Source organism: Vulpes lagopus, chromosome 12 (assembly GCF_018345385.1).
Source record: "Vulpes lagopus strain Blue_001 chromosome 12, ASM1834538v1, whole genome shotgun sequence".
NCBI classification, from domain to species: domain Eukaryota; kingdom Metazoa; phylum Chordata; class Mammalia; order Carnivora; family Canidae; genus Vulpes; species Vulpes lagopus.
Window position 1 is genome coordinate 55,436,523 of NC_054835.1, and position 18,170 is coordinate 55,454,692.

Genomic DNA, 18,170 nt, shown 5'->3' on the forward strand with positions numbered 1-18,170 from the left:
AAAGATACCAAGTCCCTGGCCTACAACTTAAAATGAGATAATTTGTTGCCTTGTGTCTGTCTTCTGTGGCATTCCTGCCAGCCAGAGCCCTTCTGGAGCCCTGGTATTTGCGTGTGGCACTGGGGACATGGCTGCCCCAAGCCAGCAGGCCAAGAGGATAGACTATGCCCAAAGTCAGGGTGACCGTGTCTTAGAGCTCTTCCTCTGGCTGCCTCCTGGTTTTTCACTGAGGCACTGATACCAAGCAGACAGGTACCACTCAGGGTTGGCAGATTTAGCAAACAAAAATGGTGCCAGTTAGATTGGGATTTCAAATAATTGGATACATTTTTATTATCATTATGCCCCATGAAATATTGGTTTATCCGAAATTCCAGTTTAACTAGGTGTCTGTCCCATGTTTATTTTTTTTTTAAAGAATTCTTTTTTTTTATTTTTTATTTTTTATTTATGTTAGTCACAGAGAGAGAGAGAGAGAGAGAGAGAGAGAGAGAGGCAGAGACACAGGCAGAGGGAGAAGCAGGCTCCGTGCACCGGGAGCCTGATGTGGGATTCGATCCCGGGTCTCCAGGATCACGCCCTGGGCCAAAGGCAGGCGCCAAACCGCTGTACCACCCAGGGATCCCCTCTGTCCCATGTTTAATCTGACAATCCTAACCACTCTTCTCAGCTCCTGGCCCTGGATTCTGCTTTTTCCTCTCCCATATTCCACCTCTTACTTCCTGAGTTAATCTCCTATTGTGGAGTATGGAGTATGGATAGAGTATGGCACTGCCCAGGAGGGATCAGCCTAGTAGTTGGGAGGATGGGTGTCCCAACTGAGTGCCAGGGTTTGGGACATGTGTGCAACATGAGGTACAGCTTTCTGTCTAACCAGACAGGAATAAAGACTTGCTATTCTGGTGCCAAAAGGGACAAGAGAACATCAGGCCCTCGGGAGACTTCCAGGTTTCTCTCCAGTGTCTCAGAATGTACCTGGGACTCAGTCCCTGCAATTTGGCTCCTCCTGCACCTCACCTTATCCTCATTTCCCGTTTCTAATTCCTTTCCGCCCCACTCATATCCCGCAAAGGTACTTGGAGCTCTTGGACGCAGACATACTCTTTCAAAGCTCATACTTAGTCCTTTGCCTAAAAACATCCTTCCCACATTCTTCACTCACCAGCACCTCCCCGTTTCCCTTCCTCTGTCCCAGCCTGGGCCCCCTGCTCTGGGTTCCCAAGGAACTCTCAGCAAACCTCCCTTGTAACCTTTTCCACACTTGGTTGATTATGCCTGTTATTTCTATGTTTCTCCCATGAAAATATGGACTTCCAAGGGCAAGGACCTGCTTCATTAGGGTCCTCAGTGCCTACTACCACCACGCCTTCACCTAGAAGGTGCTCAAATACGTGCTGAATGAACAGATTCTGTTCGGAAGTTTATTGCCCCTTAAACCGTTACTTGTGTTCCTCAGGGAGCACCCAGCTCCAGCTTCCTCTGGCCCATTACGTACACCTGGATACTTCTCTACACTTCAAGGTGGAGAGGATTCTTCAGCACTTTTTTATTAGCATTAAAGAAAACCTGTCTGGAAAGTATTAGCCCTCAACCTACCTATCCCTATACCTTCCATATGCTCAGACTAATAAGGCCTCAAGTATCCTGGCATGAGCCAGATCTTCTCACCTTTGTCTCATGCCTTCTAGCTTCAGGTGCTGCTCCAAGCCGGGACAGTTACTTCAGGTCAGGTGGTAGTTCTCTCCCTGTCCCCTTCTGTACACAATCTTCTGTGACTTCTGGAACCATCCTCATTCCTGGCATCAAATGTCCTCTGTCAAGCCATTTTTCCCTGCATTGTTAGGGCTTAAGGGAATGAGTAAAGAAAACTGCTGCCTGCCTGTCCCCACTGTGCAGGGGCTCCCAAGTCTAGGATACCCTTCACCTGGATACGTAGAGTGAGCAAAAACACAGATGGTGTGTTCTTTAAGGGGGTAAGTGGGTCTTGGGCCCTCCCCTGGGTGGTGCATGGGAGAGTGCTGTGTTGGAGTGTCTTGGATATTAAATGCAGAGGAGAGGGACAAAGGTTGGGAGGAAGCCAAAAGCACAGTGCCCCCAAATCCCCAGGTTAGCCAGGACATAAACAGCCCCAGCTTTTGCAGGTATGCAGTTGCAGGTACGCAGAGACTGCTGGGGGCAGGCAAGGCTGGGAAGGAGAGTCTCTTCAGATGCTTCTGTAAAAGGAGCTCCTTTCTAAGAAAGGCACTAACCTGTGTAGTGCTAGGAAGTGTCTCTGAGAGGAGGTAAGCAGACAAGATAACGGTATTCTGATTAGTAGTTTAGAGGAACACCTTGTGACTTGGGCTTTCAGTTCCAAAGCAGTAGCCTCTCTAGCCCTCAGCCTGGAGCCCCAACCCTGCTTCTGGGACAGGTGAGACCCCTAGGGGATTGGCAGGCAAACCTGGGCAGCAGAGGACCCCACAGGGAGCTTGGGAGAGGCTCCTCATGCTCTTGTTTGCAGCCCTTTGTCTGCAATCAGTGGTTTGGTGTGGGAAACCACAAAGCGGGCTCAGAGAACTAAGCCACTGGTTAAGCCCTCCAACGGCTGCCATGGCAGACAGCTGACTGCTGTGGTCTGTGGTTCCTGCTCTTCAGGCTGGCTTGGGATCTGGGTACTAGGAAGGGTCTGGACGCTAAGGTCTATCCTTAGCTCTGGGCCTCTTCTGTCCTAATGGAACTGGCACCCCAGAGTAGGGCCCTCAGAAGACTTGGTGCCTAACTTCTTGCTAAGAAGCAAGGGGCTTAAGTCTCTGCTCCTGGCCCACCCTACGTGGGGGCTCTCCCTGCAGGTACCTGAAGGAATTCCGCACGGAGCAGTGCCCCCTCTTTGTACAACACAAATGCACTCAGCACCGGCCCTACACCTGCTTCCACTGGCATTTCGTGAACCAGCGACGTCGCCGGTCCATCCGCCGTCGGGACGGCACCTTCAACTACAGCCCCGACGTCTACTGCACCAAGTACGACGAGGCCACAGGCCTCTGCCCGGAGGGCGACGAGTGAGTGCCCTGCCCCTCAGTCTACCCTCAGAGGAGCCTCCTATCTTCTGGGTCAGATGCTCTCAGAATAGGCTGGGTAGATTCTAACAAGCTAGCTAAAAGCTACTTTCAGGGGCAACTGCTACAGCCTGGCCTGCTTTCCTGTGGCCTGGACTTGGGCTCAGACCCCACCATCCTCGAGAGTTGGGGGGGGGGGGCTTCTTTACCCACTTTGGGGAAACTCTGCACAGGATTTTCTTCTAAATAGAAAAGAAAAGGCAAACCTGGGGACATCGTTGGGAGGGAGCATTTGCTGACCCTGCTTGTTTGAACTGTGCAGAGGTGGTAATGGGAAACCCTGCTAGAGGCCTGTGGGTATAGCTCACTGAGCCATCTCTGCATGTGCACTTCTCCCAGACGTCCAAGACTTGTCGTCCCCACTGCCCCAGCCTGATAAATACGCCAGGGGCGTGAGGGGGTACCCATGCTTTGAGCAGGCCCTTGCTCTGTGGACCTCTGCAGATCCAGGCAGCACTTGCTCTCTCAGAAGTGTGCTCCCTCTGGAGCTTCAAGTCAGCCCAGGGCCCTGGCCAGGTAGCCTTTGAGAGGACTTGCTGAGCAGGCTGAAGTAGGAATCCTGGCCCCTGTTGGGCTCCCGTCCAGCCACAGCATCCAACAGATGGTGGGAGGGTGGTTTTGTTCCCACAGCAGGGCCCTTCGCTGCTGGCCTTAGCGCACTATCCACGCACTGTCCCAGTCCTGGAGAAAGCCTTCAATGGGGAGGGCAGGGCAGGGGCTGATTGCCCAGGCTACAGGAGCAAGGTGAGTGACCCCTCCCTCATCCCAATGTTTCAGGTGCCCATTCCTGCACAGGACCACAGGGGACACTGAGCGCAGGTACCACCTGCGCTACTACAAAACTGGAATCTGTATCCATGAGACAGACTCAAAAGGCAACTGCACCAAAAACGGCCTGCACTGCGCTTTTGCCCACGGGCCCCATGACCTCCGTTCCCCTGTCTACGACATCAGGTGGGCTGATGGCTGTGGGCCAGGTGGGGACCTGGCTGCTGACACGGTGACTGCCATAGATGGGGTGCAGGGGCTGGTACTCTGCTTCTCACCTCATGCCCCGGCCCCACTTTCTGTCCTCTCCTATCCTCTCAGAGAGCTCCAGGCGATGGAGGCCTTGCAGAACGGCCAGACCACAGTAGAGGGCAGCATAGAGGGCCAGACGGCTGGGGCTGCAAGCCACGCCATGATAGAAAAAATCCTCAGTGAGGAGCCACGGTGGCAAGGTAAAGGTGGCCCCACAAATGGCCATGCTTCCCTCCTGCTAGCTGTGTCCTCTCTCCACTCCTGCCCATAGCTACCCTAAGGATTTGGCTCACCACCACCTACTGCATTCTCTAGCCAGAGCCACCACTTCTTCATCCCAGCTTTCTTCCAACCACAGCCCTTTCGTCTGGGGGCACTTCTGGCAAGTTTCCCCAGACACACCTTGCCCTGCTCTGATCAGTCCAGGTGCTCCCCAACTTCCTCAGGGGGCTTTCCCACAAGCGTACTTAGGTATGTTTATATACACCTGCGCTTGACCCTCCTGAGTTGCCCTGTGTTACCCTGTGAGCCTAGTGAGGGACAGTGTTTTGATTCTCTTGGGTCTCAGTCTTGGTGTTGGCACGTGAGGAGGTGGCCTGAGCTCCTGGACTCCTTCCTAAGTGGCTTCTTCTGCCCTACCTGCCTGACCCTTGCCTCTGACCCCTCTGTGTAGAGACCGCTTATGTGCTGGGGAACTATAAGACGGAGCCATGCAAGAAGCCCCCGAGGTTGTGCCGCCAGGGCTATGCCTGTCCCTACTACCACAACAGCAAGGACCGGCGGCGGAGCCCCCGGAAACACAAATACAGGTCCTTTGGCCCAGGCAGGCCAGTCATGGGAGGGAGGGGTGGGAAGGAATGGATCATGGTGGGGGCTGCTTCTAGTGTGCTCGCAGGGAGGCAGGGAAGCCAGCCCTGGGGATTATAGGGTTGTAGGGCCCAGGTACAAAGGGAGGGGATGGTCAGCATAGCTGAATGACGGGGAGTCCTCTGGGATCCTCCCCTGGCATGAAATGAGGATCTTGGGTCAGATGATTTCTAAGGCCCCTCCAGTTCTGATCCTCAGGGGTGACTGCTGGGGCAAGCCATTGTACGGGAAGTATGGTTTGGCTGTTGTGGGGCTGCAAAGTGCTTGGTGTGAGGACCTGGTGGAAGGGGACAGAATGTGTTCTTGCTGATACAGCCACGCTGCTCCACAGAAGCAGAGTCTAGCTTCTGGCCCCAGTAAGGCTCTCGCTCAGCAGCTCATCTTTTCTCTTTGTGAGCCTGGCCCTGTGAAGCAGGGAGACCAAAGAGGGCCCTGTACAGGCACCTAGTTGGCATTTCCCAGCTCCTACTCTCTCCCTCTCCTATATCCCTCTGACCCCACCATGTAATTGGACCAGGTCATCTCCGTGTCCCAACGTAAAACATGGGGATGAGTGGGGAGACCCTGGCAAGTGTGAGAACGGAGATGCCTGCCAGTACTGTCACACCCGCACGGAGCAGCAGTTCCACCCAGAGGTGGGTGTTGGAGCAGGGGCTGGGGCCCTATGAGTTCTGTGGGTGGCTTAACATGCCCTTTTTGGGAAGCAAGGAAGAAGTAAAGGAAGGCCTGGGCAGATGTGGGCAGAACTGACATTGACACTGTTCTGGAAGAGGCCCCCACCCAGGCAGTGCCTAAAGAAGCCCTGTACCCTAATTTGGTCACTTGCCTGGTTCTGAGCCCATAGTCATTGAGCAGCCCCCTGCTCCCAATTTTGTATCTCCCTGGCCTCCTGACAGGGAAGATATGGACTGGGCATAGTGACCTGGCCATTCTGGGCTTTGTAAAGCACACTCATGGTGCTTACAATCCAGTGACCTCAGGATTTAAAAAATAAGAGAGCCCTTTTTTTGTGTTTCAGATCAGAGTTGATGGTACCTGCAACCTCTCTATTGTATTTTCCCAGCCCACTGGCCCTATGCTGTAGCCTTGGGCCACGTCAGTGATCTAAGATCTGGTATAGGGTATAAAGAGACACATGCTGTCCTGACCTATGGGACCATGGAGGCTAGGACATCTTGAGATAGACATATGGACAGAGGTCACCTTATGTGGGTTACAGATAGCAGGATGGAAAGTTAGACATAGATCCCAACCCAAGGTGCCCCCTGGTGGGTGGGTGCTGCCTGTGATCTTGACTTTCTTAATGCCCAAAGGGGCATTTAGAGGTCATAGCCCTGGACAAGACCCTGAGTGGAGTAACAGCATCGAAAAGATCCCTTGTGAGGGCCAAAGGACTGGTTGAATCTGTGACTCCAGAAGGGAGGGTGTCCTTGGCATGGGGGTGGCCCTATCTGCTTCAGGAGTTTGAATAAGAAGTGAATACATAGAGACTTAGGGAAATGATGTGGAATTGGGAGGAGAAATAGTTACTAAACTCATCCTTTCATGTTGAAGGCCTGCCTGTCCCTCTCTGCCTAAGCTTGACCTGCCTCTGTTCTGCCCTCCAGATCTATAAATCCACCAAGTGCAACGACATGCAGCAGTCAGGCAGCTGTCCCCGAGGACCTTTCTGCGCCTTCGCCCACGTAGAACGTATGCTATTTCCATTGCCCTCTCCACCCTCCTCCCCTCACCCTCTGCTCAGGCTCAGTCAGAGGAGTGACCTCTCATTTGCCAGCCAGCAGCAGGCTCTGTCCTCACTGGAAGTTCCAGTCCCCCCCTGCATATACCCCCTGGAACTGGCCTCAAAGCCCTGGAGCTTCCAAGGTCCTGAGACAGAGAGCAGGACCCTAGTCAGGCACTCACAGGCCCAGGCAGGGTGAGGCACCCTCCCAGAGCCAAGTAGGCAGATCTCAGCAGCCACACCATGCTACATCCATGACCGACATCACTAATAGAACACGGTGTTCCATCCTGCTGAGAGCAGAGCTGTTCCATGAAAATGTACTGCAGCCCTCCTTATGTCATTTTTTTTTTTTTAAAGATTGTATCTATTTATTCATGAGAGAGAAAGAGAGAGGCAGAGACACAGGCAGAGAGAGAAGCAGGCTCTATGCAGGGAGCCCAACGTGGCACTCGATCCCGGGTCTCTAGGATCACGCCCTGGGCCGAAGGTGGTGCTAAACCGCTGAGCCACCCGGGCTGCCCTCCTTATGTCATTTTAGACTTTATAGTAACCATGTATAGTAAGTAACCATGTTAAAAAAGGCTAAATTTTTACAGTATATTTTTAGTTAATTCAGTATAAAATATCATTTCAAAAATAGTATAAAAATCTATATTTTACTTTTTTATCCCCCCAGACTAAGTCTTTGAAATTTGTTGTACACTTGAATTAGGTACAGCACGTTTCAGTTCCAACCAGCCCCTCGTAGCTGCATGTGGCTCATAGCTGCTGTGTCAGACAGCGTGGCTGTCAGTGCTTCCACTGCACTCCAGACCACCACTGCCCATCTCAGAGATGGGGATCGAGTTAAAACCTGTGGCCACCACAAGCCACTGCTCTGATTGTCCTTCACCTCTTTTCAGGGCCAGGCCTTACCTCTGAGATTAGAGTGAAAAGTACACTGAGGGCCCTTAGAGTGGGGAGTGTATTCTTGGCACGGAGGTCATCCCCAGCCAGGGGCAGCTGGGCCACATGGAGGAGTAATTAATGGCTCAGGCTTTGGAGTAGTTCAGATCCCAGGTCTCCTGTTTCCTAGCTCCAACACCTAGGGAGACTAACCTTACCTCTCTGAGCCCCAGTTTCCTTACCAGTAGAATGTAGACTACAATATTTTGTATCTTCTAGTCATTGTGAAGATTCACAGTTAATATAAATTGCCTGGCACAAAGTAAGTGCACAGTATGTAATATTAACAAAAGGAAGGTAGGAGCCTTCCCTTTGTGCACGGGGGGTGCATGCTCTCCTTAGAAAAAGACCCAGATGTGTTTTTGGAGGGATAGAGCTGACACAGGAGCCTGCTGACACCCTGACCCTGTCTCTTGCAGAGCCACCCCTCAGTGACGATCTACAGCCTTCCTCAACCGTGTCAAGCCCCACTCAGCCGGGTCCTGTCTTGTACATGCCATCTGCTGCCGGAGACTCGGTGCCCGTGAGCCCTTCCAGCCCGCATGCCCCTGACCTCAGCACTGTACGTGCCCGTCCAGGGAGTGGGTGGGCTCCAGCTAGCCAGGAGTTCAGTGCCTGCCTCTGAGTCCCCCAGTTCCCTCACAGCCAGTGCTTGGGCCCTCATATTTTGCTTCAGGCCAAAGGGTTCTGCCCTTTCTGCCTCCGGGTTTTTCTGTCAAAATCTGCTTGGGGCGGGTTGGGGAGTAAACCCAGAGCCTGCATTGGTCAGCCTGGGTACAGCTGGTAGAAGGGACACGAGCCTTCTGCCACACACCCCCCCCCCCCCCCCCCCGGTCATTTCCTCATGAGGTTCGGGGTCTCTGCATGGTAGTTGCTGCCCATTGGCAGATGAAAATAGAACTGAGCCCTGTTGAAGACTTTTCCTGAGGAAGGGATGGAGGATGGGCTGTGCCGCAGCCCACATTTTGCACACCAAGCTACTCCCTTTCTTTTCTGCAGCTCCTCTGTAGAAACAGCAATCTAGGAAGCCCATCTAATCTCTGCGGCTCCCCCCCGGGCTCCATCAGGAAGCCCCCAAACCTGGAAGGCATTGTCTTCCCTGGGGAGTCTGGCCTCGCCCCTGGCAGCTATAAGAAGGCTCCTGGCTTTGAGAGGGAAGACCAGGTGGGAGCTGAGTACCTGAAAAATTTTAAATGCCAGGTAAGGGCTGCAAGGGGAACCTCAGTGAGGTTAGCCTTCTCCCTGCATGGGACAGGAGGAGCCCTGGAGGGCAATCTTGCCCCAGCTTTGGGGAGGGAACATGATTGGGAGCTAGGAAGCCCTGTCATAGCCTCTTCGACACTAAGCAGAGTGAGTGAGGCTATCCGGATTTTACAAATGAAGACAGGAAGGTTAGCATGGCCAGGCACCTCTGTCACAGAGACTATCTCAGTCTTCTGACGCCATAGCCAGTCTTTTCCCTGCCCTATGCTGCCTTGATGGAGTGACAGGGCCTTGGGGAGCAGGACAGAGAATCTCTAATTGTACTTACCTGAGGCTTGGAGTCCCCAGTGGGGAGAGAACGGCTCCCTTGGTTCCTAGGGTAGGTAAAGGAGTAGGGGTGGAGAGGGAGTCCAGTGTGTGTGTTTGGAGGGGAATCGTGGGACACATGCCTTCAGCCTCAGTGGGCCATGGCAGGTGGGTGGTTTGGGAGGACTCCTGGACTCCCAAGCATCACATTGATTTTTTGCTCCCTGACTTCTCTTTCTCTCAGGCCAAGTTAAAACCCCACTCACTAGAGCCCAGGAGTCAAGAGCAGCCTCTCCTTCAGCCCAAACAGGTATACAGCTCTCAGCCCCCTTCCTTCCCTTCTGGTACTAGCTATGGACAGGATAGGCCCAGAATCTCAGGCTTCAGGGAGTGGGGCCACTGCTTTCCCCACAAACTGAGGGCAGGACTAAAGTGTGGTCCCAGCTCCAAATCCAGAGAGAGTGGGGTCAGGCCCTGGAACCCCTTACCTCCTGGACTCAGTCATCAGTCAAAAAATATATATTTCTTGAGCACCTATACTCTGCTCAGCACTGGACTGACTTCTCCCTTCCCTACTGCAGGACTTCAGGGTGAGTGGGCCCTGCAGCCTGCAAGCCACAGCTCTCCAACTCCAGCCTCTCAACAAGGTGTCAAGAGGGTGGGGTCCTGTCTGGGGATGGGGTTATCTGTATGAGAGCTGGGATGCACCATTTCCCTCTGCCCCTCCTCCCAGCCTCCATCTCCAGCTGCTGGCCATGGCCTCCATAAGCAGGCATCCCATTGCCTCTCCTCCTCTCTCGTTGCAGGACATGCTGGGCATCCTTCCCGTGGGCAGCCCCCTGACCTCAAGCATCTCTTCTAGTATCACCTCCAGCCTGGCAGCTACTCCTCCTAGCCCTGCCGGCACCAGCAGCGTCCCTGGCATGAATGCAAATGCTCTGCCCTTCTATCCCACCAGCGATACGGTAGAGTCAGTCATAGGTAATTAGGCCATTTCTGTTGCCAAGTCCAGGACTGGACCTGTAGTTAGAGAAACTAGGTCTCTGGAGTGAGATTCAAACCAGTGTACTTATCACCTGTCAGTTTATCTTGGGAGAGTCAGAGGGTGGGCACTCTGAGCCCTTTGAGCTAAAGGGAAAATGAGCCCAAAGTGTAGCGCCAGGATTACCCCTTATAGCAAAGTAGCCCTCCAGTTTGCTCTGTTGTGCAAATTAGAAAGAGATCCCTCTTCCTCTGGACAAGTGTAGTCTCATTCCATGGCATAGGTCATTCAGGCCTCACTCATTCTCTCAAGTGAACAACCTGCCCAACTGTCCTCAAGAGTTCCTGGTTATTAGAAGCCACTGTCTCTTTCAGCGGCCATTTATGGGTGCCACTTCGTGCCAGATTGTGTTTTAAGCACTGGGATATTAAGAGATGGAGACAGAGTGTTCCTGCCCTCAGGGAGGGACTTTGTTCCCAATCTCGCAGTCTAGTTCAGCAGAGGGCAGTGGATATTTGTTGAGCACCTACTACGTACACTACCCCCTGAGGGCTGAGAGACTTGCTTTTCCCTAGAGAACTCGGGGATGAGACATGAGCTGTAACAAAAGGAGACAAGATAAGATCTCCATCAGATTCAGAGACCCTGCATTGGGTCCCCCGGAAGTATCAGTGAAGGCTTCGGAAAAGAGAGCCATTTGAGCTGGACTTGGCAAGGCAGACAGTGCAGGGCATCTGTGTTGGCAGAGGAGCAGCCCAACAGGCAGAGGCTTGAGAGCATGGGTCTAGTGGGACTGAGCATGAAGAGGAGGCAGTAGAGGGCAGGTGGGTCCTGGAGGCAAGACCTGGAACCTCAGGTTTGTGTGGTCCCTTGGGAGGCAAGGAGGCTCATACCCCAATCTCTCTATCCTCAGAGTCTGCCTTGGATGACTTGGACCTGAACGAGTTTGGGGTGGCTGCCCTAGAGAAGACTTTCGATAACAGCACGGTGCCCCACCCAGGCAGCATCACAATTGGTACTGGGCAGTGGGCGGGCAGTGCATGAGGGCGGGCTCCTAGGGGTCCAGCCTGGCCGGGGGAGGTGGGTGGTGGTGGTGGTGGTGGTACAGATGAGCTGTCCCCTGCCCCGTGTAGCTTGCCCTGCCCTCACTGGGCCCTCTGGGGCCTCTCTTACAGGTGGCAGTTTGCTGCAGAGCTCTGCACCCGTGAACATCCCTGGCTCCTTGGGCAGTTCTGCTTCCTTCCACTCAGCATCCCCATCCCCTCCTGTCAGCCTGTCCTCACATTTCCTGCAGCAGCCCCAGGGCCACCTGAGCCAGTCGGAAAACACATTTTTGGGGACCTCAGCATCACATGGATCTTTGGGTAAGAGGGGTTTTATGTCTCTGAGATCTGGGGCAAAATCTGGGCTTTTCGAAAGTGCATCTGGCCATAGCCAGATGCAATGCAGAGTAGAAGCTGAAGTAAGGGGCTCATGGCTTAGAGGTGGGTCGGGCTCTCTCTCAGGTTTCCCTTAGCTGGGTAAGCCTAGACAAGCAATTTAGCCTCTCTTAGTTTTCTCTGCTTGAAGTTTGTGTAATGGCAGCATCCTCTTTGTAAGACAGTGGTGAGGCTTAAACGGAGTGACAAGAGTGAAGTGTTGGGCACAGGGGCCAGTGTGTAGTGGCCTCAGGCACAGGGGCCTAGGTGCCAGTTCTTCCTGTCACCTTGAACTCTGCACGGGGGACTCAAAACAGCCAGCTTCACAAGAGGTGAAAGGAAGGATCTGAACAGGCTCAGGGTTGCCCAGCTGTAACTCCAAAGGCTGTTTGCTGTACACAGAGTTAGAATGGTGTGGATTGTGGGTTCCAGAGGGCACATCAAATCCTAGTTAGAAGCAGGGTGTGGAGAGCCACAGGCTCCACCAGCTCAGGCAGGGTACCCTCTCATGGGCGGCCACTGTGAATATTCACTGACGTAACACTTGGGCCCAGCCTGCCACCTCTCAAACAGCAGCTGCTCTGCTTAGTCCATCCCCCAACCAGAAGCTGTTGGGAGGAGGTCAGGAGTAACCTCCCCCCAGGGTTCTGGGGTTCCTGGTCACACTGAGCCTAAGCCTCTGAGCCTTTGACATTCTGACCAGGTTTGGGAGCTCCCTAATCTCACTCGAGATTTCTTAGCATCTTTCCAGTTTTGAAGGTGGCCATTGCCTTTTTATGTTGATTTTTGTCAGCTTCAGATGCTTTCTGTTACATTTGTCTGACTTGCTCATGTTCTGGAAGCGTCTTGACCCTAGACCTTCTTACTGACCCCACATTCATTCCTTCTCTATGTAGTTACTGAGCAGAAGCTTTTAGATACACTGTGAGTTCAACAGGTCCAGCTGGCAGGGAGGGAGGCAGAGGTGCACAGACATTAGAGCATACTTAGGGACTGTCACTCTTGTGTGGAGTCAGAGGCCTGGGTTTGTGATTCAGAATAATAGAGGTCATCTGACCTGGAGATGATCAGGAGAGGAAGTGGCTCTCTTCCAAGAGAGGAAATGCCACCTGAATTGTGGAGGAGAGGTCCATGGGAAGAGCTTGTTGCTGGGATGGTGTTATATTGGTTCTGAATTCCCATCTCTGAGACCGGGCTTGTAGGCTCATAGATAGCGCACATCTCAGGCTCTCCACACAGGATGACGTCTCTCATACTTCAGGTGCACTTGTATTGCTTGGAAGGTTCTGGAATATCCTGGCTGGATTAGTTGGGAAGGGAATGAGAAAGAAATTATTAGAATAATAAGTGTGGGGCAGCAGTTCAGTGCCGCCTTCAGCCCAGGGTGTGATCCTGGAGACCCAGGATCGAGTCCCACATCGGGCTCCCTATGTGGAGCCTGCTTCTCCCACTGCCATGTCTCTGTCTCTCTCTGTGTGTGTCTCATGAATAAATAAGTAAAATATTTAAAAAAAGAAAGACTGAGCAAGTGCATGGTTGGAGGAGCATGCAGCTTAGCTCATCAAAAAGTGTAAGCCCTTGGAGTCAGATATCCTGACTGTATATTGGCTCCACTATTTACTGTTTGTGTGATTTTTTTTTTTTTAAGATTTATTTATTTATTAGAGAGAGAGAGAGCGCATGCATGTGAGTGAGTGTGTGGAGAAGGGGCAGAGGGAGAAACTCAAGCCGCCTGACATAGGGCTCGATTCACATGACCCTGAGATCACGACCTGAGCCAAAACCAAGAGTTGGAACCCCAACCGACTGAGCCACCCAGGCGCCCCTACTGTTTGTGTGATTCTTAGCAACACGTTTTATCTGTTTCCTTAGCATAAAACAAGGGGAATGAACCCAGGGCTCCCTGAACTCCTCTTGTTCCAGCTGTACCTCCATCTGAAGCTCTAGCCTGCATTTTGCCCCTGACTCTCCTCCCAAGCCTTACAGCAGGTGCAAGAAGGTGCTCCTCCCTCTAGGCTGAAAGTTAGCTCATAGTCACAAATTGCTCTCTCTACAGATTGCTTTCCTGCAGTACTTCTGAAGCCCCTGAATCACCCTGTGAGGCAAGTGATGGCAACCTCACTTTTCAGATGAGGATGCTAAGCCTCAGAAGCTAAGTGCCAAATTTAAAAAAAAATATTTTTTGTTAAGATTTATTTATTTATTCATGAGAGAGAGAGGCAGAGACCTAGGCAGAAAGAGAAGCAGGCTTCCTGCAGGAAGTCCAATGGGGGACTTGATCCCCAGATCTGAGCCAAAGGCAGATGCTCAGCCGCTGAGCCACCCAGCCATCCCTAAGTGCCAAATGTTGAGTGGCAGGTCGTGCTTGGGTAGGTCTGATGCATCTTTGGGCCCTACATACCTGGGAGAGGCCCCAGCCTGACATGGCAGAAGCCTTACACAGCTAGCCCCTTGAAGCCGCCAAACAAAAGTGGACAGGACCATGGCCTGGGCCCAGGCCTGAAAGCCCTCCAGAGCTCTCACATTCCTCCCTTTCCTGAGGCAGGTCTGAACGGGATGAATAGCAGCATCTGGGAGCATTTTGCCTCTGGTAGCTTCTCCCCAGGCACTTCCCCTGCCTTCCTGTCAGGGCCAGGGGCTGCTGAGCTGGCCCGGCTGCGGCAAGAGCTCGAAGAAGCTAATGGCACCATCAAGCAGTGGGAGGAGTCCTGGAAGCAAGCTAAGCAGGTACTGGGTCGCCATAGCCACTCGCCTTCCCAGGGTCTGGGTGGCATGCAGCCTGAGCCTGTCTCAGACAGAGCAGGCACAGGGGTGCAAGGGTGGGGGGGTCCTAGAGGACAGAGCAGAAACTCTCACTCTCTTCTCCTGTGGAAACACTCGCTTTGCCAGTCATGACCCTGGGGAGCCTAGTGTCCCCAGCCCAGAATTCCCACTGAGTTGCTTATTTGATTTGGTTCCACAGCACTGCTGGCCTTTCCTCAGAAGCCCTGACTCTCCAGGGCTCCAGGTCCAAGGTTCTAGGTTCTGAGATGGCTCCTCTGGCCAGGTGCAGCCTGGCTGCTCCTGCAGGTGCTGGCCAGCAGCACATGCAGCTCTGCCAGGTGCTGCCCTGCTGTGTTGGGCTCAGCCCTATTCCCTGCCTAGAGAGTCTCTGGCAGGTCCTGAAATCTCTCTTCTCTGCAGGCAGTGTCCGCCTCCTCCCTCCCCAGGCAGCTGACCCAGCTCCCGAGCAGCCCCTGCAGCCACAAGTGGCCCACACAGGCTCCCAGAGAGGCACTTGCAGGGGGGACCGGGGGCAGGGGGCCATCACGATGAGGTGCTGTGTGTTGGGCCCACAGGCTTGTGATGCCTGGAAGAAGGAGGCAGAGGAGGCCGGTGAGCGGGCCAGTGCAGCAGGTGCCGAGTGCGAGCTGGCCCGGGAGCAGCGGGATGCACTGGAGGGTCAGGTTAAGAAGCTACAGGAAGAGCTGGAGCGGCTTCACTCGGGTCCGGACCCGCAGGCCCTACCCACCTTCTCTGACCTGGAGGCCCTCTCGCTCTCTACCCTTTACTCCCTCCAGAAGCAGCTGCGGGCCCACCTGGAGCAAGTGGACAAGGTCAGCCTGGGAGGTTAAGGGAGTGCTGGGTGGGGGTATAGAGTAGCCTCAGCCAGTACTTGGGCTCTGCTGGGTCCATACTGCTCCAGGGACAGCCACCCTCCTGAGAGCCTCTACCTACCTGCTGGACTGACACAAGATCCTGCCCTCCTAGAGGTGGGCATAGTGGAGATGGAGAGGCGTCAGTGCCCCCTGCCCCCCACAGTTCTGGGTTGGGCTGACCCAAGCTGCATCACTAGGCCTGGGCCTTCAGTGGCATCGAAGTGCTTCTCCTCTGAGCTCTGCACATACCAGTAGGCATTCCAGAACAGTTAGGTCCCCAGGGCTACTTTGTCTGCATTCTTAGGTGCCCGGCTGGATGTCTGGGGAGCATGGCACAGTAGAAAGTGCGTTCTTTCCTTCACTGGGCATTTGCAGCCAGGCCCCACTGTTCTCTTTTGGGGACCAAGGGACACTGTTAGATCAAATGAAGCAGGGGCAGAGGCTTTGTGAGAGGAAGAGTCTGTCAGGGTAGGAGCCTGTGGAGTCACCCTGGCCCTCTGTTCTCCCCAGGGGGGCCAGAAGCAGACCTTGAGAGTCTTGAGGGCAACAGCCTGAACTCCAGCTCTCACTTGCTTGCCTGGGTCCTGCGAGCATGCTGCTGAACTCTGTGCCTTAGTTTTCTCATGCCAGGGGGACTGAAGTGAATGTTGAGAGAGCTGCTGGCTCCAGTGCTGGGCCAGGCCAGTGATCACGGTATCCCCTCCCACCGCAGGCCGTGTTCCACATGCAGTCGGTGAAATGCCTTAAGTGTCAGGAGCAGAACCGAGCGGTGCTGCCGTGCCAACACGCCGTGCTGTGTGAGCTCTGTGCCGAGGGCAGCGAGTGCCCCGTCTGCCAGCCCAGCCGGGCCCACACCCTCCAGTCGTGACCCTGCAGGCCCGGCCCCGGCCTGGCTCAGATCTTCTTACCTAGGACTTTTTAAAGTATATATATATATGTATGTATGTATGTATGTATGTATGTATATGTATATGATTCTGTATATGTATACATTTCTGTACGTGTGCAGGTATGCGTGGGCAGCAGTGTGTGAACAGTGTCTGTGTGTATATCTGTACATAGATATAGACACACACTTTAAAACAGACTTACCAAGCACTTTTTAAAAGAAACTATTTTGCAGCCCTCCCCTTGCCCACTCTCTCCTTTTCCATTGCAGAGACAAAGTCCCTTCATTGCCCACCGGCCTTTTGGCAGGGGATGTGTTTCTGTCTCTTTTTAATGTAGGAAAACTAACTAGTTTTAACTTCTTCCTGGGGCCCAAGCAGAAAGCTGGAAGGGGCCAAGGGGAGGGACCCAGCCTTCAGGGCAGGCCCTGTTCACTGCACCTCCCCAGGCCAGGGTGAGAGCCAGGGATGTGGACATCCCGGGAACAGACCTGCTTCCCAGTTGTGAGGCTTGAGGAGGTGGCTGTGCTGGGGTCTAAGCTGGCCTAGCTCCTAGGTTTACCAAATGTATATTTAGTCTGGGGCTGGCAGGCCAAAGCTGCAGAGGCCAGCCCCACTCCCAACCCTGGGCCCTTGAAGCTCCTGGAGGGGGCAAGGCCTGGGTGTTCTACCCCTCAGGTTCCTGAGGCCAGGGGTCCGCCTCAGTCCCCTCCCTCCGGGCCCCCAGAGCAGCCTCCCTGGCCCCAGGACCCCCAACCAGACTGGCACTGCCCTCTTCCTAACCCCCCAGCTGCTGTCAGCTTCCCCCCTTTCCCCTCCCTCCCTCTGGCAGCTAGCAAGGCAATGGGTGGGGAGGAGCTGCAGACTGAGGACCAAGGTGGGGCTTAAGCCCTGCCCTCCTCATGGGAGGGGCTCCGTATGCATTCCTTGGTGCTCTCTGAGTGCAGCTGACGTCCTGCCCTTTGGAGCGGACGCCTGTATACATGTGTGTGCGTGCCTGTCCAATGTATATTGTGTCTTAGCTTCCATTTTAAAAATTGTTCTGTACAGAAAGATGCAGCGGGGGCGGGAGGGCAGAGCAGGTGGAGGGAAGCCACCCTGCTCCCAGCGCTGGGGGTCTGGGGATGGGAGCAAGAGGGCTGTGAAGGGTCTGGCCTGGCCCAGGCTCCCCCTTGGGCTCAGCACGAAAGGGCTTTCAATGAATTAAGTGAAAACTTTTTTTTACAAAAATGCAAAAATCAACAAAGCTCCAAACCTATTGGAAATAAAATATGAACTTACAGTGGTAGCCTGTTTACATGGGGGGTGAGGGAGAATAGGGCTCCAAGTAAGGGCCTCTGAAAGACTTGGGTGAGCCAGCTTGGCCCTCCCAGCCTAGGCCCCAGCCCACCTGGGCCATGGAAAGAGCTTGTGTCCCCACCCAAGCTGTGGCTAGGCGGCTAAAGCCACCTTCAAGCCCCCAGGTGGCTCCAGGCCCCTACACAGAGCTCAAGTGCTCTCTGACTCAGGCCTGCTGGCACCTTTAGTCTTGGACACAGACCTCCTAGGGCTTGGGACTCTGCTGGGACCCATTTACTTGTTTTTCCAAAGTTGTTTCCCAGAGAAACAGACTTACTGCCCTCTCATAAAGGCACTAGAAGGAAGGAGGAAGGTCTCCACCTTTGAGCCACCTCCTTCAGCTGCTCTTACCCGGCTTAATAGGTAGCTGTGAGAAAATGCCCCGAGTGGGCTCTGTATGGGGCTCAGGTTCAGAAACTGAAAGGAGCCTTGGAGATGATCTCGTCTGACGCCTTCCCCTGTCGCACTTGGGCAGGCTCAGAGGGCCAGCTAGAATGACAACCTGGCCTTGGGCTCTGTGACTCTCAATACAGGGGTCACCCCCCCCCCCCCCCCCCGCCAATCCAGGCAAGGCCGGGACCCTGCTCCTTTAAGCCTTAGAACAGCCACTCAGCCTGCACTCCTGGGAGACCCACACTCCTGGTGTTCCCCCCTTGGAGTGCCAGGCAACACCCACAAACTGCCATGCCTAGAAATGTTTGAAGCCCTGCTTGTGCATCAGTTACACACCACCTGCTTTGTAACA

The 18,170-nt window shown here is 53.9% G+C and overlaps 1 protein-coding gene across 5 annotated transcripts in view; it reads left to right on the plus strand.

The window, feature by feature from the left end:
- Positions 1–17,369, plus strand: part of UNK (unk zinc finger) — a 33,557-nt gene extending 16,188 nt beyond the window's left edge. For all 5 annotated transcript variants that reach the window (XM_041724667.1, XM_041724668.1, XM_041724669.1 and 2 more), the window contains 15 exons: positions 2,829–3,038; positions 3,873–4,049; positions 4,185–4,315; positions 4,789–4,924; positions 5,500–5,617; positions 6,590–6,674; positions 8,073–8,215; positions 8,653–8,853; positions 9,407–9,472; positions 9,969–10,143; positions 11,058–11,159; positions 11,320–11,508; positions 14,108–14,289; positions 14,901–15,158; positions 15,913–17,369. In XM_041724667.1, coding sequence (XP_041580601.1) covers positions 2,829–3,038; positions 3,873–4,049; positions 4,185–4,315; positions 4,789–4,924; positions 5,500–5,617; positions 6,590–6,674; positions 8,073–8,215; positions 8,653–8,853; positions 9,407–9,472; positions 9,969–10,143; positions 11,058–11,159; positions 11,320–11,508; positions 14,108–14,289; positions 14,901–15,158; positions 15,913–16,068 — 2,329 coding nt within the window. In that variant the 3' untranslated portion in view covers positions 16,069–17,369. The remainder of the gene's footprint in view (positions 1–2,828; positions 3,039–3,872; positions 4,050–4,184; positions 4,316–4,788; positions 4,925–5,499; positions 5,618–6,589; positions 6,675–8,072; positions 8,216–8,652; positions 8,854–9,406; positions 9,473–9,968; positions 10,144–11,057; positions 11,160–11,319; positions 11,509–14,107; positions 14,290–14,900; positions 15,159–15,912) is intronic.
- Positions 17,370–18,170: the final 801 nt, after the last annotated feature.